The sequence below is a fragment of the Artibeus jamaicensis genome, unplaced genomic scaffold, assembly GCF_021234435.1.
Source record: "Artibeus jamaicensis isolate MK-2021 breed Jamaican fruit bat unplaced genomic scaffold, CSHL_Jam_final contig_548, whole genome shotgun sequence".
NCBI lineage: Eukaryota > Metazoa > Chordata > Mammalia > Chiroptera > Phyllostomidae > Artibeus > Artibeus jamaicensis.
The window spans coordinates 16,623,154-16,649,768 of NW_026521883.1; the positions used below are offsets into that span (position 1 = coordinate 16,623,154).

Consider the following 26,615-nt stretch of genomic DNA (forward strand, 5'->3'; position numbering starts at 1 on the left):
TCTGAACACTTGTAGACATGTTATGATACCTAATTGTTGATATATTCCAGACAGCAGGAGATACGGAACAAGGCCTTTACAAACAGGTCACAGAACACAAAAATTATCATGAAAGCAATAATATTCATGGCTCTCTCACTACACAGTGGGCATTCTTCTTAGCAAGTTACATATATTATTCATATAATCTCTACAATAACTCTATAAAGAAGGGAGTTATTTTTTAATGAATAAAAGTACTTTTAATAATGCATGAGACAGTCAAATCATAATGGGGTTTGAAAATCCATAGAATTAAATAATAACGGATATAGAATTCAGTCAAAACACATTCATGGATATTCATAGCCTCACACTCTGCCCAAGAAAGGGTAACAGTAATGGGTTCAACATCAAATTTATAAATTAGAAAAAAAACAGGGTATACCTACATCACTTAAAAGGGAAGCTATAAAGTTTAAAAAGCAACAGTAAAAGAGAGGAATTTTAAAATTGTGAAATTAAAGCTGCTGTAAGTTATTTTTTGTAGAACAATGGACATCACATAGAGGAAAAAATAAACAGGGATAGCACAGGCAGCTCTTGCAAGTGGAGGAGCACTAAACTGCATTTCCATCAGCAGTTGCTGTATGAGAGGAAATCAAAACGGCTATAAACTTTTGGATTTGAAATCTTATTTGAAATCATCAGTGTAGATAAATTCCTAGAGTAATGTCACTTTCTAAATTTGGCCCAAGACATCAGCTAAACTTGAATATTTCTGAGAAAAGGTTTTTTTCTTAATTATATTTTATTTTCCAGTTACAGTGGACATACAATATTACATTTGTTTCAGGTGTGTAGTCCAGAGATTAGACATTACATAAGTCACTAAGTGACCGTCCTGATGCCGTCACCTGAGCATTCCTACCACTGTCAGTAGCTTCTTCAGATACAAAAATCACAAGTCTCTGTTACGACTTGATTAGAGAAAATGCATGAATTCTTTCATACCATAGCGGAAATAGAGGCAATGTTCCTAGTTGTGTTTTCCCTGAAAAAGGATCTTGGGCACAGGGTAGAGTACAATGAATTTCATCACTTTCATGAGAGAGAAATTTGCCATCGTGTTGAATTGATTTAAACCAGAAGTCTTTCTTCTCTGGGTCTTCAGAATGACATTCCAAACAAATTCGAAATGAAGCTTCGCCGTGCAACTGTTCTTGAGGATTCCTACAGGAGAATTATGGGTGTCAAGAGAGCGGACTTCCTCAAGGCTCGACTGTGGATTGAGTTTGATGGTGAAAAAGGATTAGATTACGGAGGAGTCGCCAGAGAATGGTTCTTCCTGATCTCAAAGGAGATGTTTAACCCTTATTATGGGTTGTTTGAATATTCTGCTACGTAAGCACCTTTCCATTGACTGTATACAGAAAAAGAAATCACTATTTTGAAAGCAACAGTTGTATGATGCAAGGAAAGTGTACGTTACAGTGTGCCAGAAAGAAGAGTATAACTGATGTTGTCTCAGAAATAATGTTTTTTAATTGTGGTAAAATACACTTAATATACAATGTACCACTTCGGCCATTTTAAAGTGAGTGTACAGTTCAGTGGCATCACCTGTAGGGACGTTCACACTGTGTGCAACCATCACTTCTGTCCGTTTCTAGAACTTTTTCATCACCCCAGACTGAAAGTCTGTGCCCGTTAAACACTGACTCCCCCAAGCCCTGATAGCCTGCTTTCTACTTTCTGTCTCTGTGAATTTGACAGCTGTAGGTACCTCTCATAAGTGGAATCATAGAGTGTTATCTTCTCATGACTGATTGACTTCATTAGCATAATGTCCTCACGCCTCATTCATATTGTAGAAGGTGTCAGAATTTCGTTCCTTTCCAAGGCTGAGTAGTATCCCATTGTGTGAACATACCACAGTCTGTCTCTCCCTTCATCTTTCAATGAACATTCAGGTTGTCTCTACCTTTTGACAGAAATGACTGTTTTTAAAACCATTAAATCCAGTGGTCTAATATCATTTTAAAAGAGGTAAACAACTCTAAAAAGAGGGAGATAACTTACAATTATTTGTCAAGTTAAAATTTTTATTTGAAATATGAAGAGGAGCATTTAAATGTGGTTGTCTTTGCAGGGACAATTATACCCTACAGATAAATCCAAATTCTGGATTGTGTAATGAAGATCACCTCTCTTACTTCAAGTTTATTGGCCGGGTAGCGGGAATGGCAGTATATCATGGCAAATTGTTGGATGGTTAGTATTCAGCTTAAAATGTTCTTACGTGTAATTATAATTATTACATTATAATATTATGTATAATTATAGGTGTGATAAGAATGTGATTTATCTGATTTCTTTCACTTGTAATTATTTTTTTAATATTTAATTTTTTGCAAGGTTTTTTCATCCGCCCATTTTACAAGATGATGCTTCACAAACCAATAACACTTCATGATATGGAATCAGTGGTATGTCTTTTTCACTTATAATAGAGAATATAATTTAACAGGCAACTAAGTAATTTAAAGAGTTAGCTTTTAATGATGAAGAAATGAATAGATTATAATGTTCCAAAATACAATGAACATTTTTCTCAACATTTTATTTTGAAAAATTTCCAACTTACAATAAAATAAAATAAAACTTACAGTAGACGCGTTTGTATCCACAACCCAAATTCCACAATTGGCGTTTTGTCTATATACTTAATTATCGCATACCCATTCACCTGTCTACCCTCCAGCCATCAATCTACTTTATCTTTCTGATGCAGTTCAAAGAAAGTTGCAGATATCAGTAAACTCCTCCCTAAGTACTTCACTGTGCTCAACAACATTTTAATGTATGTCTCACATCCATATTTGAATTGTGATCACTTATGCTGAATGGCCTATGTTTTCAAAATAGCTGCTCGAAGACAAGGCCTTGAGAGTGGCCATGGCAAAGATACACAAACATGTGGATTAAACCCCTGACCATAGCCCATGCTGAGCAGCTTCAGACACTGAGCATACACGGGAATTCCAAGACCTCTCCTTGGTACCAAGTTTATTTTTTATCCCCCTTCTGTGACACAACAGCAGTGTGAATAGTATAATTCTTTTTTAAAAAGATTTTATTCATTTATTTTTAGAGAAAGGGGAAGAGAGGGAGAGAAACATCAGTGTGTGGTTGCCTCTCATGTGTCCCCACTGGGGACCTCGCAACCCAGGCAGGTGCCCTGACTGGGAATCGCACTGGCAACCCTTTGGTTCACAGCCTGTACTCAATCCACTGAGCCACATCAGCCAGGGCTGAATAGTATAATTCTTCACAAATCATAAGATTGCACAATTGCTGGAGCTGGTTAATTGAGGTTCTGTATTTGAGGATTTTTTTTTAACTCGGGCCAGGTATAAACAACAGCATCCTTGCATATACTTAAACATTTCATAGTCTGATTGGTCATGTGACAAAGTTGCTAGGTGTTCCCAGGTATCCACGGAAGTTCAGTTTCTCTGAAAACTGCTTTAACTAGGTAATAAAATTTGTACCGCCACTGCTGCCACACAGAAGTCAATTTCTAAAGGTTTAAGCAGGTACCACTTTATTGATGGATGTATTTTTACTGTCATCCTTGCTTAGTCATCCCTGTCTTTTTATAATGTGTGTGTGTACTTGGAAAAGATGTCCAATGACCTGTTCATCTTTGGTTCAGTTATTCAGACTTCAGTATACTTTCTTTGCAAGTTCAGGTGTCTTCTTTTTATATGTATGCCAATGTTAAATATGTAATTTTTCCCATCTAGGATAGTGAATATTACAATTCACTAAGATGGATTCTTGAAAACGATCCAACAGAGCTGGACCTCAGGTTTGTCATAGATGAAGAGCTTTTTGGACAGGTTTGTAAACTTTGATTAATTAAAATGATACATGAATTATGAAACAAATGTTATAACAAGTTTAGGCATTAAATAATGTGTATACTCAACACATGCCTGTGCTCTATTTTTAAATTGACTTTCCAGCATCAAAAGCTGCCTCCCAGCAAGAATTTCTGCTTTCTTTGACATTTGACTCATTCCGTATTTATTTTAGTAAAACTAATATTTTAAGTTTTCTTAGCATTTGGATGGATTTAATTTAAAACACCAGGTTTCTAGTATAATATGTATACTTTATTTTTTCACTCAAATAACATGTCAAGGTATCGTGCTTAATTTTAGACACATCAGCATGAGTTGAAAGTTGGTGGATCAGAAATAGTTGTCACCAATAAGAACAAAAAGGAATATATTTAGTAAGTATTGTGTTAGTAAGTATTTTACCATTTATAATAAATACTTTACTGGATATAATTTTGTACTTTTTTCCAGGAAGACTCTTTGTCCTTTCTCTCTCCTCCCCAACAGCTATAGTCTCAGCATCCTTTTCTTTTCACAGTGCCATAGTACCACACACATCCATAGTACCACACACATCCATAGTACCGCTCACATCCATAGTACCGCACACATCCATAGTACCACTCACATCCATAGTACCGCACACATCCATAGTACCACTCACATCCATAGTACCGCACACATCCATAGTACCACTCACATCCATACGACACATCCAAGTACCACTCACACCATATAAACATCATAGTACCGCACACATCCATAGTACCGCACACATCCATAGTACCACTCACATCCATAGTACCACTTACATTCAACATTTTACCTTGATCTTAGCAAGTCTTTTTTGTTTGTTTGTTCATTTGTTTCTAACAAAAATAAATGTGCCTTGAATTCTTTTTTGATTCATGTGAGAAAGACAGAATGTTTTGTTTCTTTTAGCCTTGTAATACAGTGGCGATTTGTGAATCGAATCCAGAAGCAAATGGCTGCTTTTAAAGAGGTATTGGTCTTATTTTGTTTGCTCTTCTGTAATTTCCAAGTACAATCCATGAGTTTTAAATATTGGGGCTTATCACAGCAGAGAAAAATTCATATGTGACTTACTTTTTAAACCCCATTTAATTATACTTTTATATTAACGAAATTTTAAGTGAGTAGATGTTCACTGTTAAAACTCAGTCATTGAAGAGGTCCATGCCAGAAACCTCGACAGCCCCCTCACACGTATCACCGCCCCTTACCTCTCCTGGGCCCGCTCCTTTCACCCTGAGTAACCTTAGTGAGCAAAGAAACGAGTGCTGCAGGTAGGGGTGGTGGAGTAGACCGTTCGTCCCTTTTTCTAAAGGGGATCACACTATACATGTTGTTTGTGACTTGTTTTCTTTTCTCTCATCAAATATTTATTGGAGCCTTAGCTGGTGTGGCTCAGTGGATTGAGCACTGGACTGGGAGTCAAAAGGTCACTGGTTCAGTTCCCGGTTAGGGCACAGGCCTGGGTTGCAGGCCAGGTCGTGGGGTATGGGAGAAAAGAAACCCATCGATGTTCTTCCTCTCTTTCTCCCTCTTTACCCTGCCCTCATATTATTTATTTATTTATTTATTTATTTACTTACTTATTTATTGGAGATCTTACCATGCCAAGACATATACCTACCTTTGTGTTGTGCTACATTTTATTCATGATATAAATTCACAAGCTATTTAGACTTCCCCCAACTGATGGACATTTAGACTATTGTCAGGGTGTTCATTTCTTAAGCTAAATGAAAATCTTCCATTATGTATTTCTCACATGCTTTTTCATTTCTTTAATATTGAGCACTGACTGCATGTCTGGTGCTGTATCAGGCAAAAGGACGTAGGTCCTGCTGTCAGGGAGCAAAGACTCTAAAATGCGAAGCAGACGGAGAGGACCCTGACGTGCTAGGGCGGCACAGAAGAGGGGAAGAAACCAGAGCAGGGAGAGGGGGCGGCGGGCAGGGAGGGGAGGGATCGTTCAGCCTCAGACGAGTGGGACATGCAGCTCTAAGCAGAGGCAGCAGCAATGTGAAGTGTGGCCATTAGACAGATTGTGCGCATGTTGAAGAACATGCAACCAATCCCTATGGTGGAAGAGAGGATACAGAAGGTGAAACTAAGCCTGGGGAGCTGGCCACAAACCACATTCTGAAGAGCCTGCTTGTTAGTTTTCTCTGAAGTCCAGTGAGGGGAAGGAAGGGGGCCTTTAAAGCTGTTCAACAATAAAACAGTAGGATCAATGTCCATTTTAGATCATTCGGGAAGTGACATGTAGTAGATTAGAAGGAGGGCAAGGCTAGTTTGGAAAGAGCCTGCCGTAGTCCAGGTGGAGACCAATGGGTTAGGAACCAAGACAGTGCTGCTGTGAAGAGAGCTGTGTGTGCATTTGAGTGGTGTTCAGGAGGGAAGGTCCACAGCATAGGGCGATTTAAAGGATGGGTAGCTGGGGTGATGGTGTGGATTGGGGAGTCGCCTCTGGATGTCCTGTGGAGCTGTGGACCCGGTAAGATGGAAAATTCAAAGCAACAGGAAGGCGAAAGTGGGTGGCCACATGTGGACATCTGGGAACACCAGCATTTAAAGGATGGACACTGAAAAAGAAAACTGCAAAGGAAATTAGCAAAGGCAGACCGAGACATAAGAATAAAACCATCCACAGCAGACAAAATTTCAAAAACAAAGGTGTTTTCAACACCATACTGCAGAAAAGTCAGATAAGATATGGAGCTAGACTTAGCAGCAAAGTTGCTTTTGACTTTTCTCCAGGACAGCTTCAGGGAAGCCGTGGCACAGAGCTCCGATTGCAGCGGGCTGAGGGACAGACAGGAGGCGAACAAGTAGATTTGGTAATATGTAACACTGTCCAGAACTCGGCTATGGGAGAGGAGGAGAAAGGAGTGTGTGCTGTCTGTTCTGTTTTTAAGGCAGGTGTGCCTGGAATGAATTTAAATGCATAAAGAGTGAGCTGCTCCAGAGGAGGAGGTTCAGTGAGAGGAGCTGGAGGAAGCGGGTGGAGCCCACAGAGCCAGTGGTGCCTCCACTGCCGCGGGCAGGAGGCCACGCTGATGTTGGTGCTGGCTGGTTTCATACGTGGGGCTGTGGAAGGTTGAGTGAATTCCATCCTGCCTCACTGCCCCTATTTCCTCTCTCAAGTATTAGAAATTATCTTCTGTAAGAAGGGGTGACAGTGAGGAGGAGGAGGCTTGAAGAGTGCAGGGAAGCTCTAAAATTTCCACTTTAAGGAGACAGTGAGGGAACAGACTAGGGTCTGTCTTCTCACAGTATTGAAATCTCAGTTGAGTTAAGAGCCCACAAATGTGTAAAGGTAGGAATCTGTGTGGATGTGGGATTTCTCCACTGGCCCCCAGGAGCTGACCCTGCTAACCAGGTTCTTAAATACATTCTGTCTTCTAGGGATTTTTTGAACTAATACCACAAGATCTTATCAAAATTTTTGATGAAAATGAACTCGAGGTAAGCAATATTATTTTTATTTTAAAACAGAACTTTTTTACTCTATATTTTTCTTGTCTGTAGTTTGACATTTTTTATTATGTAGCTTCTTATGTGTGGATTGGGAGATGTCGATGTGAATGACTGGAGAGAACACACCAAGTATAAAAATGGCTACAGCGTCAATCACCAAGTCATCCAGTGGTTTTGGAAGGTAATCGAAAGCATAAACCACTTCTGATGGATTCAATCATACATAACTATACTAGTTAACTTCCCTTATAGATAAGACAGAACATAGCCCAACAAAGACTGTCTTTGATTTTGTGCTGTATACATCTACCTTCCGGGTATGGCCCCAACTTGCGGCCACACTTAGAGATAAGGCAGTGAGATGTTCAGGGTGGAGTGAATGGCAGTGACAGCCAACAGAGGCACTTAGTTTCTTCGTAAAGTAGGGACTCTTCAAGAGAACCTGTAATAACCTATGGTATTTTCTCTAGAATTCCTGCATGGTCCCTTTAACTGTGGGTTTCAGTCTTACCAAGAAATAGGTAATTGAACAACAATAAAAAAAGAGAAAAAAGAAATGTGTCTAATAATATCAATAAATATTTTTTTAGAAACTGTGACTCATTTCTGAGAGTAATTTTTTGTCACTTTATTAGACTGTAATCTCATTTTAAGAGTACCATGGAGCCTTGAAAATAAAGTAGTTAAGAACTTTGTAAACCACCCATAAACACAAATTTAACTAAAAGAAACATGCAAATTTACTAAGTGAACACTAATGCTCTAAATAAATTCTGAGAGCATGTTTTTCAGGATAGTTGTGTTACCTTTTTTCCAGTGATATTCCTGAATGCTGTTTTTGTCTTATGCAGGCTGTTTTAATGATGGATTCAGAAAAAAGAATTAGGTTACTTCAGTTTGTCACTGGCACATCTCGGGTACCTATGAATGGATTTGCTGAACTGTATGGTAAGGATTTTCCACATCATTTAAAAATGGAGCAATTCCAGTTGTCTTTTTCATGGCTGATTAGTCCTCAAGCCCCTATCATTTATACAGACAGTTTGCTTAATGAAAAGGAAGCTTTTTAAAGTGATATAATTAGAAACACTGAAGTAGGCCAAAATGTACTGACCCCTTCTAATCAGAGAGGAAAGAAGAAAACTAGAAACACGAAATGACGTGAATTACTTTCCATTCTTGAATTTTAAATTTCTTGTTCCATTAGGGAGAAAACATTGCATGTAGTGTGAGAGACCAGGGCAGTGTGCAAAGTTCCACAGCATGTTAGTAAGTGTGCAGAAAAAAACAGAGAGTGTCGTGGTAGGGTACACATGGGGAGATACTGGACCAAACAAAATCGAATCGATTTCTTTGGGACTTAAGAACCTTTACTAAGGTTGGGAGGGGGGAACTAAGCTGTGTTTGAACATGGAGTCCTTGTGCCTGTGGGGGTGGGGGGAAGTCGGGGGTGGAGAATCCCATTAGGCTACTAGTTCTCAATCTTGTGGGGAATGTCAGGACTGGGGATAAGAGTGCGTATATCTCTTGCTATTCAGAATAGTTACTATTAATTAAGTTTTCTATAAAGTGAAATTTTGCATATTCTATCTAATTATTTTCTGGCCTGTTTACCTCATAACTCCAGAGGTATCTTTTGTAAGAAAAAAAGTACTGTTTCTGATATAGGGCACAACAACTTGTCTCGTACCTGTTAACATATTGTTTATTGGAATGATATCTACTTGCTTTTAAAGATACCAAGAAGAACAGCCCTGGCTGGTATGGCTCAGTGGATTGAGCACGGGCTGCGAACCAAATGGTTGCTGGTTTAATTCCTGGTCAGGGCACATGCCTGGGTTGCAGACCAGGTCCCGAGTATGGGGTGTGCAAGAGGCGTCCACACATTGATGTTTCTCTCCCTCTCTTTCTCCCCCTTCCCCACTCTCTAAAAGTAAATAAATAAAATCTTAAAAAAAAAAAGATACTGAGAAGAACAAATCATTCTTCTAGGAGTGGAGCCCAACTCAGAGCAACAAAGAAGAATAGAATTGTTCTGGGAAGTAGAAATCAGGGACTGCTGCCTAGACAGTTTCTAAGTGACTTTTTCGGGCACAGAGAAAGCTGTTGCTACCTGGTGGAATTGCCAGCCCCCTCTGTCTCCTCCTTGGCAAACTGGACTCCTTGTTAAGCTTCATTTATGTTTGTTTGCAGAACCTGTCAGGCAGCTGCCACTTCACTAGAATAACCACCCACAGTGAGAAGAATGAGAACAGGAGCTTTGCCACTAGCCAGTGTGCTCATTCCTTCTGCCTAGTTGGCTTTCTTCACATTGGCCTCTCTGGTGGTTTCCCCTGACTCCCTCTTCCTGCCTCTGCTCCTAGGCTTCCGCCATTCCTTAGAGAAAATCACGCACACACCCCTGTTCGTCCCTGCCTCCTCTCCCCTCTTCTGTGCACCCAGGCCCTCAGTCGCCACTGACTTCACAAACTGTGAAACTGGGAAACCATACCCCACGCACAGAGCCAGAGTTATTAATGTCAGAATATAAATTCAAATTCTTTTATATTTGCAAAAGAAAAAAATGCAATATTATCTAGCCAATAAAAAATATGTTTATATCGATTGACTTAGTGGGAGTTTTCCCAATGGATTGTTCAGGTGAATGAATCAGGAGTCAGGGAGATAGGTAAGACTTCATGTGACAGAAAACAAATAGTGACAGAAGCACTGATGTTTCAACTGTGAACATAATTGTGATGGGTGATGTGTGAAAAGTAATGCTTTTTGAGAAAAGAAGACATGGAGAAAATCATGGGAGGTTACACTTTGGGTTGTCAGCATTGCTTACCTGGGTGGTTGGAGGATTTGAGAATTGGAAGAGAAAGAGCTAGATGAAAACACCAAAGGAAAACAGAGTTTCTGGAAATGTCCATAATCAAAGAAAAGTGTAGCACTTACAACTCAATCCCGTGCACATAGAAAATTCTGTGTAGAGGCACACACACAAAAGATTCACGATGGGCTGGTTCCTCAGATATAATAGTGAAATCTGAGGTGGTTTTTCCATCATCATATTTTTCTCGATTGCTTTAATGTTTTACAGTAAGACTTTATAATCAGAGAAATTGAAGCTGTTTTCAGCGGAACACAAGCAAGACAGAAAACACCCATTTCCTCTGTGCTCCTATGAAGGAGGTGGTGGACAGGAGTGCAGGGCTGGGAGGCAGCAGAAGCGCGTTGGGACGCCCACCCCAGGGGCAGAGCGATTTAGTGGGGGAGGAGCCCTCATGGCCGTCCTGCCGCCAAGCACAGGACAGCCTCCATTTCTTTGGAGTTTAAAGAAACTAGATTAGTTCTCTGTATGTTAAGTTCTACAGTAGAAAAAGTGAGTCGTGAAATGCCTAGGGTTTCCTGTAAAGAGTAAATAAAACCAAAGCAACTCTTCTTCCTTATAGGCTCAAACGGACCACAATCTTTTACAGTTGAGCAGTGGGGTACCCCTGAAAAGCTGCCAAGAGCCCACACATGGTAAGCAGTTTCTTGGAACCTGAGAGAACAAGGTCTCAGAGAGCAAATCCCCTCTTGGTACAGAAGACCTAGTCCCCTCTGTACTATGTTAGTGGCAGCTATGGAGGAGGAGGAGAGGGAGAGGAAGGAAGAGGAGGAGGAGGGGGAGGGAAGGGAGGAGGAGGAAGAGGCAGCAACACCAACCCAAGAACAGGTGTTACTTTACCAGGTAGGCCTTGGCTTGAAGTTCAGGAGCGGCTCAGCTCAACTGTTGATCGTACGTTGCCTCCATCGCATAAATGATAGGCAATCCCAAGAGGGGCTAGAATGTTCCTTTTGAGGGTTTAAAATGACAGAGGAACCCAGACATTCGAAGGTGGGGACAGGAGGACTTCACCATGCAGTCGTGGGGAGAGCCCATGCCTAGAATACAATCCTGTATCTCCTTCTGCCCTGGTGATTAAACATCTTTTAGTGGATCATCACCAATGACCATGTTACTGACCTCGCTGTGGGGACACTTGCTTTGTCCGTGTCTGTCTTAACCAGTTCCGCTCTGTTTTTCAGCTTTAATCGCTTGGATCTGCCACCCTATGAATCATTTGAAGAATTATGGGACAAACTTCAGATGGCAATTGAGAACACTCAGGGCTTTGATGGAGTCGATTAGATTACAAATAACAATCTGCAGTGTGTTGCTGCCACTTCTTTTTATAAGTAAATTCTTGACTTAAGATTTTCCAGGGAACTACTAACACTTAGCCATCGATTCTTCCCAGATATTGGAGCAAATCATACAAAAGCATTAGAAGCAGTAGTGCGACAACTTTACCAGTACTTCATCCACTTTTAAATAATATGTTGCATTTACACAGTGTTTCCTTCTGTCGTTAGAGTTCACACTCCAGGACCTACGTCCTTCGTGCCTGAAATAGTGAATTGTGTCCTTAACATTTACCTCTTTTCCGGTGTTTGCCAGGCAGTCCTTTCTTAAACTACTGAAATTATAACTGTGAAATGTTTGTGATAAGTGTCATGTGTGAAGAGCTTATGCTTTCTGAAAAGGAAAACTGAGATTTGGAAAAGGACACTTTAATATCCAGTAAACAACACTATATTTAGCGCTGCCTGCAGCTGTTTATTACTCGGTGGACCTGCCTATGCACCTTACTGCCCGGAATTTTGGAAAAACCTTGGAAAGTGTGTTAGCTATATTTTTAGTCAACTGACTCACTGGCAAAAAAAATTGTTTACTTCTTCATTTAAAAAGTTCTTGGTGTCTGTTAGTATGTGGCTTTACTGAACAAACTGGTATATAAGACACGGGAAGCAAATTCAGATTTGCAAAGGGTGAAAAATACTAACGCCGCCCTCTTGCCTGCACATCCTCGAATCCTCGTGGTTCGTTGCTGTAGTCTTCACTCTCTCATGTTGTAGTTTAGTTAAAAGAATTCCTTGTTTCAACATTAAACTAAAGCACCACAAAGCAGTATTTCTAAGTATGCCTCAAAGAACTAAGTGAAATATATAGTACTTGCCTTTACTAGTCATTCTTTACACTTGCACAATTATGTAGTAACTATATGTTTACAGAGTTTATTATGTTTACACATTATGCTAATTTCTGTAGTTGCCTTTTTATATTTTTAGTATGTCACTTTAGTCAAAAAACCAAAAAATATGTTAAAAAATAACCAAAGAATAGTTATAATGCATAATTTGTATTAAATTTATTACCATATTTCTTATGCTTTTAAAAAATACTGTTTACTATGAAAAGGATGATATTTTACTATAAACCCAAAACTCTTTTAGCAAACTGTCACAAGATAGCATTTTACTTTAATCAAATAGAAGAACATGAAAACCATGTACATGGGTTCAACAAACATTTATCGAGGGCCTGCCGGGCGCAGAGCTCTGCACTAGGCCCTGGGGCGAGAGTGGTCAGCTTCCCCAAACTGAGTTCAGTCCTCAGCCTCAGGGAACCGACAGGTGTGGCCATGAGTTTTTAAACAATGGAAGTAGGAGGGGCAAGTGGAATGAAGCACAAGGGAAAGTGTTTCAGCATACCCGTCAAAGAGCATGCCCAGGCTGTGTTGATATGTTTCATCTCTATTTTGGAGGGATTGTATAGAAACTGCTCTTGTGGAAAGTTAAACCTATTTCCCCATATGGTATCCTGGGGATTTAGGAATAATTGTAAATATTATATAAATGTTAGGAATCCTCCTACACATGTGCATATATACTCTGAGAACTATAAACAGTGCTTCTGGCTGTTTCAGTCGGTGCAGTGTAATACCGTGGGTCCCTGGCAGCACCGGCAGAGACCTCACACATGACAGTAGCAAAACCACTTTGCAAACAGCTTGACTTAGGGGAGGTGACTCACAAAAGGACACACCTTGTGTTTTTAGTGCTTTTGTGCTAACCAGTGCTCGGGTGAGACCTCCAGGGGTAGCCCTAATTTTATCACTTCTCTGCTGTTGGAACTGAAGCGACTTATTCAGCCTCTCTGGGCTCCACTTTTATCATCTGTCAAATGAGAATCATCATGCCCACTCTCACTGTTGCATAAGATTGTTGTTCCAGAGAGGTGTTTGGCAAACTATCATGCGATCCGAACATGCTTTGTGCTGACCATCAGATTTTGTCAAATCAGATGTGGACACTAACTGTACTCCTAAAGAGGAATCTCTTTATTTAAAAATAACATGCCTGCTGATAGGCAAGGAAGTAGGAACATCTCTGATACTGAATACACACACACATGTTTAACTAGACACATACAGATGTTTAGCTAGACATGGATCTTGCCACCAGAATCCATTTTCTCCACATCAGCAAAGTAATTAACATGGGCCAGTGCATTTTGGAATGTCCTCCTTATGTAGAACTGAATGTGAAAACTATTTTTGTTAAAGCGGGATTTTATCACATGACTGTTTAACTATCACTTATGTGAAATACCATAGCAGATACCAGAGCTTGAGAAAATGTAAAGCTTGCATTTCATCTGACTGATATTCATTTGGATGATCCTGTGACTCAGATAAACCAGGGTGTCGATGAGACCAGGCTCACTCTCACCAGCCCCCAGCCACAGACCACCACGCCCTCCGTCTCCCCGATGGGGGCCGGCCGTCTGGAAGGAACCTGCATCAAGCAACACAGTCCCTCACCCCAGACAGAAAAGTATCTCCAATGCATTCTATGGCTGGAGAGTAAGTAGGGTCATTTTCTTAAAGCAAGGATGTCATATTTTTCTAGAAAGTATAAGCACATATTTTTAGCCTATATTTTCTCTGCAATCAAATTTTAACAGACATAAAATTGTATTACAAGTGCATTTCATCCTAACTCAAACTTAAATGGTATTTGTTTTCATTTTTTATTTGTAATACTGGAATTATTCCATGCAATTTTCAAGTTTAACACAGTTTGTGCTGATTCCAAGCCATTTGTCCTTGTTTTTAAAAATCTGACATGGTAAATATATTTCAAGATTAGTGTATTAAAATTTATCAAATATTTTAAAGTATAAAACCATTTTAAAAAATCTTGATGCCACAAATAAAGTTCTATTCTAATTTAAAACCAAAAAACACCATAATTGTGATTCATTTTAAATAGAAATGTCTCCAAGCCAGTGTTGTGAGTGAGATCTTCTGACCTAGTCCTTCACAGCAACATACAGGATTCTCAAGATAATTCTGAATTTGTTTTTTTTTAAAGATTTTATTTATTTTTAGAGAGAGAGGAAGGGAGAGAGAGAAACATTAATACGTGGTTGCCTCTCAAGTGCCTCCTACTGGGGATGTGGCCCGCAACCCAGGCATGTGCCCTGACTGGGAATCGAACCAGTGACCCTTTGGTTCGTAGGCTGGCACTCGACCCACTGAGTCACTCCAGCCAGGGCCAATTCTGAATTTATACCTGATGAGCAATGCCATTATACATTATCTACTGTTAACCATGGATAATGTCCATTTTACAGACAGGTCATGTTCCAAAAGTCTGGTGATTAGTGAAATAAATATCCAGAACAAAATACTAAAGTTACAAATCGACTGGATTTTAGGCACTGCCACTGGTCATTGAAGAGGCCAGGCTCTAACCTAACCAGTGTTTATCACATTATCTCTCTGAGAAAAAGAGTTCCAAGTGTTCATTCAGAACTGAGTATCTTTTCCTCCTTCACCCTAGGCACCTGGAGGTTTCCCAAGCCAGCCCTGGGAAGGAGCTGTTTCAGCCTTCTCTTTCTGCTAAAATCCAGAAAACCCTTAGGACTCAGGCCACTGCCCTCTGCTTCCACCCCTCTGGTGCTGACCCACTGGAGCGCTGGCCCACACCAGGCGTCCCCATGCAGGAAGTCCCTGCTTCTCTGTCCGTCAGCACAGACACATTCCTTTTATAAGGACATTAAACTAAGTGTTAGGATCTCGAAACCTTACTAAGAAGAAAGAGCTTCAGTAGGTTTTTGTGTGTTTTGAAAGTGAAAGAGCATCACCACCTGAGCTCCCTTTTGGGTTCTGCCAGTCTCTCCTCTGCCCGCTCTCCCGTGCAGACCCTCCGTCCCACCCTGGCGCTTCCTTCCTGTCCTCAAATCTGATCCGGGTACTCTACAGCCAAAAAACACTCTGGGAGCTCCTCAGAGCCAGAAACATGAAGCCCGGACCTGCTGACATGAAATGCGGCCTGTCCTCAGCCAACTGTGTGAGTTCCCCCTGCTGTCACACCCGCACTCCCCCCAAACCAGCCCCGCCTCAGGCCTCTGGTCACTGCAGACCGCTGGGCTTGCTCTGCCTGCGGTGCCTGCCTTCCCACCACCACTTGAGAAGTCGCTCCTCCTTCCAGACCACGGGGAAGGGGCTGTCTGACCGATAGGAGCATGAATGGCATTGCACCGCAGTTCTTTGTTTAATATTGTCTCCTTGCTTTTGGGCAGCTTGAAAGTAGAGACTATTCTGCCCATGTTTTCATTTACCAACACACAAATATACATGGAATAGGGGATGAGTACTGTTTCTGTGTACAGTTTATTCAGTGCACATGGATTGAGCACCTACCATATCCCCAGCACTGGACAATATGCGGGACATTCTGCAATTAGGGAGACATTGGGGACTACATAAATACACATGCAGAGAAGGAGCTTGATTGAGATCCTGCTGAGAGCCCAGGTCTGCAGTAAACATTTAAGTGTATCCCATTTAATCTTCATGAAAACTCAGTGAAACAGGTTTTATAGGCTCAAGAAGGGCAAGTAATTCACCTGAGGCCACAAGGCTCGCAAACAGTGGATTATGAACTACAGCAACAAGAACTGTAGAATCCAACAAACAAATTATCAAGGTGTGTTTGTTTTCTGTTGCTGCATAACAAACTGCATTACCTGAGCTTAGCTGTTAAAATCAACACCCATTTTTTACCACACAGTTCAGTAGGTCAGAGGTCTGCATGGGATCAGCTGGGTTCTCTGCTTGGGGTCTCACACGGCCAAAGTCAAGCTGCCAGTCAGTTGGGCTCTCATCTGCTTCCATGGTCCTTCAGGTTGTTGACAGAATCAATCTTTTGGGGCTGAGGTTCCCATGTTCTTGCTGGCTGTCACTTGGGTGCCACTCTAAACTTCCAGATGCCACCCACAGTCCTCATCACTTGGCCCCCTCTATCTTCAAGCCAGCCACAGGATGTTGAGTCCTTACGCTCAGGATCTCCCCCACACCCCCTTCTGTGTACTTTGCTGCCCTCCAGGTAGAGAAAGTTATCTAATTTTCAAACTCACTGGGATAGATCAGGACCACCAGGATAATCTCCCCCTTTGAAGGTCCACTGTTCCATAGGCGTAGCAATTAGGGGAGTGAGGTCTCAGCACATTCATAGGTTGGTTGCAGGGATTAGGGGCTAGAGCCCTGGGGGACAATTCCTAGAAACTCTGCTTCCCACACAATGTAAAGGAGAGCAATGCATTATGGAGATTCAGCTTGAAAAACACTTAAATATATTGAATTTTAGAGTGCACACTTAAGTCTTAGCTAATGAAAGGCCAGATAAATTAATGCCACTATTGCCCTGGTTGGTGTGGCTCAGTGGATTGGGTGCTGGCCTATGGACCAAGAGGTCACCAGTTCAATTCTGGTCAGGGCACATCCCTGGGTTGGGGTGTGCAAGAGGCAACTGATTGATGTTTCTCTTGCTCACTGATGTTTTTCTCTTTCTCCCTCCCTGCCCCCTCTCTGAAAGTAAAATAAAATATTTTAAAAAATTAATGCTAATTTCAGCTGGTAGGATTCAACCTCAGCTGCTGTGCGTTCACAAGCCACCACTCTCAGGGGAGCCGCTGGTTTGCATTTTCCTCAGTGGCATCAAGGTCTCAGAACTGACTGAAATTAGATTCAACTCATCCTTAGGAGATTCCTTATTTAAACAGAAATGAAAGGTCATAGCTGCTCTTTTTATTTTCCAATAAAATCATGTTCTGGACAGTGACATGGGTGCAAATCAAAATAGAGCCGAGAAGGGAAAAAAGCCCTTCGCAGCCCAGAGTTGCTGGCCATTTGCCGACTTTGAACCTCCAGGAAGGGAGGGCAGTCTTCCCAAGGCCACAGTCACGGGAGGTGCCGGGCAATCACACGGGTCTGGAGCAGAGGTTTTCTCTTCGGAAAGGTAACCAGAGATGAAAGTCATTAACTGTAGCTTCACGAACATACTCCATTCGCCATTTAGGTTCTCATTTAATTTCTCAAGAAAAAAATCAGTTGTTAGCAAGGCAAAAATCACGTCTTCCTATGAGTGGCTTTTCTGTAACACATATTTTATAAGTGAGAAACTCAAGTGTATTCTCTCATATCAGTAAGAGGTAATGACCACAGCGAGCATAGGGTAACCTCCATTTAAACCAGATTTTCACTGATGCTGGACTTGAAAACACGATCCAGATTAATGACTTTGTTAGTACTCGGTCACTGGGCATTAGACCAAATACAGCATAAATACGCTTCCCGACTTGACGACAGTGGAATAGCTCACGGTCTGGCCCTCCAGTGGGATGACCAAGTGCTCGGTGATGGATTCGTAGTTGACTGGGCTTCCTCCTGCAGTGTCGCCATTGGTCGTGATGATGTATTGCTTGTGGCCACATGTCGATGTTGTGGTGCTTTAAGCTGTGAGGAATTCAGTCATGTTTTATCCTTGTTTTTGAAGAGGGTTGAGACAGGAAATAAGAAAGCTCTGTAACTCAGTCACTACCAGGACTCAATATCCACGGTTACCCCCGAGACTCGATGTACGTACTCGTCCCATTGCCACCTGGAGACAATGCGGATAGGAATTCCGGGTTATCACAAGACCTCTCAGTACTAACTTAAGCGTTGCCAGGGGCAGGAAAGAGGAACACGCAGCACCGACCACCAGCCTTTGGAAGCTGTATGAAGACATATTTAAAGCCCCGCCCTGAGCCGAGGTCTAGGCTAGCGCTGTCCAGTAGAGATATAATGTAGATGACACTTATCATTTTAAATTTTCTGTTGGCACATTGTAAAAAGTGAGAGATACATAAATGTACTGGTAATAATATATTTTATTTAACCTACTATATCTAAAATATTATCATTTCAGCGTGTAATCAATATAACGTTGTTAATGAGGTGGTTTTCCCTCTTTTGGCACTAAGTCTTTGAAATGCAGTATGCGTTTTATGCTTACAGCGCATCTCGGTTCAGACTGGCCACATTTAAAGTAGCCACAGCACTGGAACCCATGGGTCTAGGTCACAGCAAAAGGGAACTGAGAAGCTGCTAGAAGGGGCTCACCTGGTGATGTGCTAAGTGAGTTTGCTTCCTCCAGGCAACTCTAGAGACTTGGAAGATGTTCCCCAAGGAGCACTGAATGTTGGAAGTAAAACAACATTCTAGATAGTTCCTCTCCAGATCTTACATTTAGGAGCTTAAGGGTGGCGGGCTGGTTGAAAGGGGAGCTGGGTTTACAGTGTAAGCACACTGTTTCCACCTAGAGTGTGAGTTTCCTAGGCATGGCTTGGGAGAGACCTGATGCAGACTGCGGGGAGGGAGGCCAAATCTCCAGGTCACACCCAAGACCTGCTCTCGTGCTGAGTGAGCTCCTCCCCAGCAGTGTGATACTGAAGTCACAGGAGCTGCAGCAGAAGCAACCACATGGGAATCATTGGCACGTACACCCCATGTGAAGCACTAGATCTGAGACCTTGGCAGATCATCACCAGAGCAGGCGAGGCGGCCAGGAAACGTGTGGTTTATCAGAAACAGCCAGAAACGGGAGAGCGACAATGAGGTTGGACAGCCAGGAGGCTAAGGCCACTGCCGAGGAAGGAACTCCACGGGGTCGCGGGGGTCACCTGGGAGAGAACCTCTCTGACACCGGGGGGAAGGCAGACTGTGGGAGAGACATCTGTTTGTTTTTTCTGGTGCAAAGAGAATAACAAAATGCGATCAGGAGGCTAATAGAGTGCAGATGGGGAACTTCTGGCTGAGAGTCAGTCCGGCCAAAGGCTTTGAACTGGAACCAGCCCTCTAATTTTCTGCAGTGCGTGTGGCCCATGGAAAAGAAAGAGTGAAATAAAACAAGAGACTCGCCAGAGATAATTATGAGTTACCCCCATCGGGTGAAATACCAGTGATTATGTGGAGCTGGAGAAATAGCAGAGGGTTGATCACAAAAGGTCTTGTATTCAATGCTATGGAATCTGATCAATGGGAGTAATTCAAAAGTCAGAAGCCAAAAAATGTACGATTTGCAATGAACTTTAGGGAGCTCATACCTGTTCAGGGGTGGCAAGACTGGGGGAAGGTCCTAGTTGTAGGGCATTTTGGTGAGGGGTGGTAGCATCTGAACGCAGGGCGGAGACATGGTGTGGAAAGAGCAGGGGAGATTGAACGTGCCCCTGCTGTTGGGTAGGGAGGGGCAAGAAGGGCACAGACAGGAGTCCAGGCTGCCCCTCCTGTGACACCCAGGCCCAGGCTGGGTGCTCCGCTGGAACTGAGATGGGAGGACTGCTGACTTTGCCCATGGTGACATCACAGGGCCGTCATCTGGTGGCAGTTGTGGATCTCAAGGTGGGCTGAGATTTGGAGGTCATCAGCAAATAGTTGTGAGCCTGTGAGTGCAGCAAACTAAGAGAACTGCTTCGAATGATCCAACATCACTTCTGAGGAGCTGATTTTATGATACTTTGTATTTAATTGAATAAGTGGTGATTGGGGAAACATTATAAACAGGATAATTGGAAGTGTTTTTCTAGATAAAACCAAGTGTTTAGGTTCCCCCTCCCACCTTTATTAAGTATTCCAAGCCCTGTAATTGCCAACAGTTTCCTCCACTGGTTGCTGACCTCCCTCCGCCCCTCCACACCTGTGCGTGCACACCTGCGCCTGATGTCTGCTGCTGACCAGGGCTCCTGCTCCCACTTCCCCTGGGCCAGGCCACACTTCACTGTGCCTGATCCCATCCCAGGCCATGCCTGTGCCCCCCACTTCGAATCAGCCCCTTCTTCTTCACTATGGCATCCAGGTGCCCCTCTAGTCCGCAGGCGTGGGTCACTTTGCAGATGGCAAACAGCTGTTACCTGCAGGAAGAAGCGTGGGTGGGCGGAGACACTGAAACAGCACAGCAGCCCAAAGGAGGGAGAAGCAGGAGGAGGGTGGGCTCTGGGATCCTGGGGGACCTTGGGGAAGAGGAGGTAGAGCCTGGGGATGAGTTAGGGGGCCGGGGAGCAGGCTGTTCCTCGGGGATGCGACCAAGGCTCTGCCGTCACAAGGAGCACCTGAAGGACGCCTTGGCAGCTCCAAGAGAGAGAGCAGGTAAGGGGCAAGCCCAGGGGGAGGAGGAAAGCCCCTCCTCTCGACCCCAGTGCCCTCGATGTTCCCAAAGTGCCCCAAATGACTAAATTTGGTTTTCCCTCGGGGCTGGGCTCCCAACAGCAGTGTGTGAGATCCACACACCTATCTGCTGATGACGTAACTCTCTTAAGAGCTATTTGACCTCTCACTTCCAAACTTAAACGACCGACGCTATAATACACAGAGGAGGAAGTTACCTGACCCCAAGAGTATTCACAGTCAAGTGCAGGTGACTAAGGTGAGACCTGTCCAGCCCTGGTAGAGGTTAGGAAAAGGACACCTTCCCTAGGTTGGAAGTGCCCAGAAATGGGAGGTTGAGGTACAAAGAGACTGAATTCCCAGCCTCGCTGTTGTCTCCGGGCCCCTGTCTACCTGAGGTTCTTCTCAGTCCAGGAGAAATGGCACAGCAGAGTTCCCGGTGTGGGCTTGGGCAGCGGCCAAGTCCTCGGCAGCATGGGCCCTGCTCGGCTTGTTTCACCCATGTGAGATTTCGCTAGAGACTGTCATGTAGGTGGAGCATCTCACAAATCTCTACGAAGTACTGCATTGCCCAGTACTGAGCTGCTCAGAAGGTGCTGACTGTGGGCATGAACTCAGAGAGCAGGTGCGCGTACAGGGAAAGGACCAAATCGAAATGGGAGGTTTTTGTTTGTTATATTGATTCCCTAGTTAAATACAATCGATGCTCCTACTCTGATTCCACAGAATCTTTTCCAGGGGATACTTTCCTCTGCCCCCTCTCCCCCCCCCCTCCCCTCCTCGTGGGGAGGCCCCCATCCCCAGGGGCTTGGACCTCTGTTCAGCTGATGGAACACAGATTTCTCAGCCCTTTAAAAATACATACATATGTATGTACCTAACATACACACAACCGTGGTGACTCAGCTACTGAGTGAGTAGGTATCTTTTAAATCCATGACAAACATGTTTGCAAGCCACCTGACTGTTCCCAGCCTTCCTAGTCAGGACCCTGCAAGGCGCTGGGACACGGAGCTCGCTGAACCACTCCAGCACAGCCCTGCCTCGGACGGTGCTCCTCATTCTCTTTAATGCATCTTCACATTTACTGTCTCATTTTACTCAGTGCCAGCGAAGTAGGCAGGGCACGTGCCATTATTCTCATCTGACAGATCAGAAAGGTAAAATGAGAACCAGCAGGGGTTTGCTTTGGTCACAGAGGAAATTAGGAGCAGGAATGGACCTCGAAGGGAGGTCGGCCTCCGTGGGTGGTCTCCTGACCCAGGCTTTACACAACCTCAGGACCGTGGATCAGGCCTAAGGAACTCACCTGACTCTCACTATGCCTGACCTGCAGGTGAGGCCTGGACGCAGCCCCTCCACTGGGAGTATCAGTCACAGAACCAGGCCCCTTCCTCTCTCCAGACAGAGGGTATGGACAAGCTAAATGCAGGTCGTCCATCCCTGATCCAGGGACTGATGGGTAGTAGGAGTGAACAAGATTTGCATTTTTCACGCAACCTTATTAGCTTCTTTAACTGGAACTGTAGCAAACAACATTCTCAAGAAAACAAGTGTTAAAATGGGTAAAATTTTCTAATTTGAAATTTTAGAAAAAAAATTTCTAAACTTTACAACTGATTACAAGTTGCTTTTGGCTTCAAACACCCGCCTCACTCACAGAGGGGGCTTGCTCTGACTGCCCTGGCTGGGTGGCTGAGTCCGGGTCTGTGTTCTCACACCTTCATGTCTCAGTTCTTCTGTCACACTCCGCCCTCTGTGGGTTTGTGTGAGGGTGGAAAGGGTGGGTGTGTAAGTATGGATTCTCTGCAGCATACCGACTATTCTATTACATGGGCTTTGCTGTCCTGGCTACAAACCCTTCCACACTTACTTTCTTTTTTTCCCTCTGAGCTAAAAGTTTTTTCGTCTCAGCTCATTGACTCCATTGGTTACTTCAGCCTCCCTCTCCCCATCTTTAAGAAGGGAGAAGCTGTTTATCTTCTCAGGAAATGTTAAGGTTTAGGTGGGAAAGATCTGGTTCCCTGCAGCACCCTGAGAGGAAGATCCAAGAAAGAAAATAAACCTGTATTTCTGGTATTTCCTGGCTGCCCAAAGCATCTCTCTGCAGCTGACACTGATAAAATTTCATCAAAGGCATCGGTCAATCAGGCTACAGTTTTTAAAAACATCACTTACTATGTGAGTCATAATGCTAGTAATACCATACTAGCATTTAAGAAATTAGTCTTTTTCCCTGCATAGGATGTTGTCTCCATTTGCATGTTATCACACTCCTAAAATAATTGAAAAGCAATTTTAAAATACAGTTTGACACTCTTGACAGAAGCATTCTTGAACAAATGGAGAGATGCCTCCTGTTCTTTATGTAGCATGACTGAACACTATAAGAATGTTGCTTTCCCTAAGTTAATTAAAAAATCTAGTGGACTACCAAAAAGCTTTTTTAGACAAATTGATTTAAAATAAAGTTCACATGAAAAAACAAATGCAAAAATAGCAGGAAAACACTTGAATAACAAGAAATGACTAGCTCTACCAGACATTAAAATATACTATAAACCCTCTGTACTTAAAAGTTTGGTGGTACCAAGTGAATAAACAAACTCATGGTTCAGTAGAATAGAAAGTCCAGAAACAGACCCAAGTACAAATGAAAATTTAGTAGACATCAAAGGTGGCATCAAAAATAGGGCAAAGATGGGCATTTTCATAAGTGGTGCTGTTCAAAAAGCCAAAAAGTAGAAATAACCCAAATGTCCATTACCTAGTGCAGTGATTTTCAACCTCTTTTTTAATCTTATGGCACACATGGACTAATTACTGGAATATGTGACACACCAACAATATATTTTTTTACCAGTCTGACCAAAAATTAGGTACAGTTTTGATTCATTCACACTGGACAGCTACTGTTGTGTTGGCTATTGTCATTTTTTAATTTGACAATCTAAGGGAAAAGAAGTCAATGCCCCTGACTGTTGCATGTTTCAAATATCCTTCTGGCGCACTGTTGAAAATCGCTGACCTCATGAATGGATAAACAAAATGCAGTGTATTCACACAGTGGAATATTATTCAATGGAGAGAAGGAAGTGTGGATGCATTCTACGACATTGATGAAACTTGAAGACATTATGCTAAGTGAAGAAAGCCAGTCACAAAGGACCACTGTTGTATGATTCTATCTATAGTAAATGGCTAAAACAGGCAGATCCATATAAGGACATACAGTTGGTTGGAGGATGCCCAGGGTTGGGGATTGGGAAAGTATAGGGATGGATACAAGGTTTTGTTTTTTTTGGGTTGATGAAAAGTTTCTAAAATTAGATTGTGTTGATGTTTGCAGAAGTCTGTGGATATACTGAAACCACTGAGTTGTATTCTTGAAAAGGGTGAATTTTATGGTATATGAACTAAATCTTTAAAATATTAAAAATAATTAAAAGGCAGATGATCCAAGAGAAAAATGGAAGTATGTGCCTCAAATATATGAAAAAATGTTCAAATTTACTCATAACTAGAGAAATACAAATTAACACTGAGATACTTTCTCACCTCTGATACTGACCAAAATTAAAAACACAATATATTTTGTAGAAAAACAGGCATCCTCGTACATTGCTGGTGGGAATGCAAACTGCAAAGAGAATTCAGCAGCACCTAACAGAACTACCCACACATCTGGACCCAGCAATGACACTCCTAGGAAATCTATCCTGCAGATCCAGACCTGACAATGTGAAAATACACATGCATATGCTTATTCACTGCAGCAATCTAAATGCTCATTCATAGCAGATTGATTGAAGGAACTATGGCTCATCTATAAAATGGATTACAAGCAGCTCTATAAAAGAATGAGGGAGGTCTCTAAAAAATTGATATGGAGTGATTTTCAGGATATACTGTTCAGTGAAACAAAAAATAACAGGCAAAAGAACAGTCCTACATGTAAGAAAGAAGAAATATCATATATATGTTTATTTGTTCCTTTGTACAAAAGAAATACAGAAAAGATAATCCAGAAACTGAAGAGAGAACTTACTGTTACAGGTTGAATTCTGGGCAGGGGCAGGCTGGTGGTGCTCCAACATTGTCTATAGCTGTCCACTCGGTGCACTGGCCGTGGGGTTTCCTGGGTGGTGCAGGCCAAGTTCAGCCCCCTCCTGTGTTCTGCCTGGGGCCATCCTGCCTGAGCTATAAAGCAGTCTGAGATGGCTGCTACTTGTGTGGGCTTGGAGATTCCTCGGTAAAACCAAGCTGTGAATCTAGGCTGGCTGCTGTTATTGCTGGGTCTGGGGCCCCTTAGCCAGAGGTACAAGGGCTAGAAGCTCACTGAGGCCAGTTGTTGCTTATTTGAGAGGATTTAGGAAGAGGTGAAACCTTGGCTGAGACCAACCATTCATATGGAAATGCCCCTGTTAACAGCTTGGATGTGCCTATAAATTGGATGGGATTGAGCCTCAGGAATTCCTCAGGGCAGAGTCAACCAAGTTACCCAGCTTGATGGAGTCTCAGATGTGGCCCCCACCTGCCAGCTCTGTGGCTCTGTGGGTGCGGTAGGCTCAGAAAAGGAACAATGGCCTCTGCCTGCTTTTCTGTATAGGAGAAAGCTGTCTCATAGCCCTTGACCTAATGCCAGACACTTCAGTTCCTCCCTGTATTCTACTTATATCTTTCAAGCTGCCACCCAGGTGCTGAAGGGAGGGAGTGTTAGTGTCAGAGGGAGAGAGTCTTAGTGAGTCTGTGTGCAGCCCCTTCAAGAGGAACTGCTTGGGGTTCTAATAGTTACTTTCATCGACACCAACCCCATTGGGCTTTACAGCCAGAAGTCCTGGGGGCTTATCTTCCTGGCACTGGAAACCTGGGCAGGAGGCCTGGGACTCCATGCTCCTGAGACATCCTTCCTGAATTTTTATCCCCCCAACATGGGTGTGGGACCAGCCTGTTCAGCATCTCTGCATCTCATGTTTCCCACCTGGATGGATGTGGTTTCTTTAGTTTCATAGTTGTTGGACTTCCATTCAACTCAACTTCTGACAATTCTGAGTGTCGACTGTTCTATAGTTTAGTTGTAATTTTTATGTGGTTGTGTGTTGAGGAGAGCAGTGTTTGGCCGCACCACCATCTGGACCAGAAGTCCCATAAATATCCCCAGGATATTATTTACAGATTTTTTTGTCCTTTTCTGTTCCCTGAATTACCTGTTTCCTCTGGAGTCAATTTTTCCTATTTGTTTGCTCTTTCACTGTAATTTCATGTTTCAGTTTAAACCAACTGTCTGGTCATCCTTGGATTTCTGTTCATGTTTAAGAATGAGGGAATGAGAAATTGTGTGAATTTCAGGGGCCTGAGCAGGAAACTAATTGTCCACCAGACAGTCCCTAAATGCTAAAAGCCAGACAACTCTACAACCGCTCAATTTCATTAGGAGAAAAGTTCTACTTTTAAAATTGTCTAAGTATTTTATTTTATTTTTCTGAGGGCATAGATCCTAGCTTCCAAGAGTTTTGTGTATAAGAGATGGAAAGATGCTAGGGAGCAGCTGCTCTGCTCACCTTCCTCCCTGCCTCACTTGGCACATGGGAAGCCCCCGCCTGGGTTCAAGCCCTGGACCCTTCCTGGGAAAGTTTGTATGAGTGACGGGAGCATCACAGGGCCCAGACTTCCACCAAATGCAAGTCCCACTAGGACCTCATCTCCAATCTCTGCAAAGTGAGCTGGTAAACGCAGTTGCCAAGAAGTGTTCTCTGCGCAACCATAAGCCTGTGGAGCAGGGCAAGCTCTATAAATAGCTGTGGTGATTACAGAGTAACACTCCTTTTAAATGCTTGGACTTTATAGCTTTCCATTCAAAACAGTCCTGGCCCAGTGT

General features: G+C 42.8%; 1 protein-coding gene across 3 annotated transcripts in view; it reads left to right on the forward strand.

Annotated features, from left to right (window-relative positions):
* NEDD4 (NEDD4 E3 ubiquitin protein ligase) overlaps window positions 1-14,390 on the forward strand; it is a 124,821-nt gene extending 110,431 nt beyond the window's left edge. For all 3 annotated transcript variants that reach the window (XM_037151052.2, XM_053670120.1, XM_037151049.2), the window contains 11 exons: window positions 1,154-1,383; window positions 2,132-2,253; window positions 2,398-2,468; window positions 3,789-3,884; window positions 4,209-4,282; window positions 4,830-4,890; window positions 7,323-7,382; window positions 7,468-7,575; window positions 8,246-8,342; window positions 10,832-10,904; window positions 11,451-14,390. In XM_037151052.2, coding sequence (XP_037006947.2) covers window positions 1,154-1,383; window positions 2,132-2,253; window positions 2,398-2,468; window positions 3,789-3,884; window positions 4,209-4,282; window positions 4,830-4,890; window positions 7,323-7,382; window positions 7,468-7,575; window positions 8,246-8,342; window positions 10,832-10,904; window positions 11,451-11,553 — 1,095 coding nt within the window. In that variant the 3' untranslated portion in view covers window positions 11,554-14,390. The remainder of the gene's footprint in view (window positions 1-1,153; window positions 1,384-2,131; window positions 2,254-2,397; window positions 2,469-3,788; window positions 3,885-4,208; window positions 4,283-4,829; window positions 4,891-7,322; window positions 7,383-7,467; window positions 7,576-8,245; window positions 8,343-10,831; window positions 10,905-11,450) is intronic.
* Window positions 14,391-26,615: the final 12,225 nt, after the last annotated feature.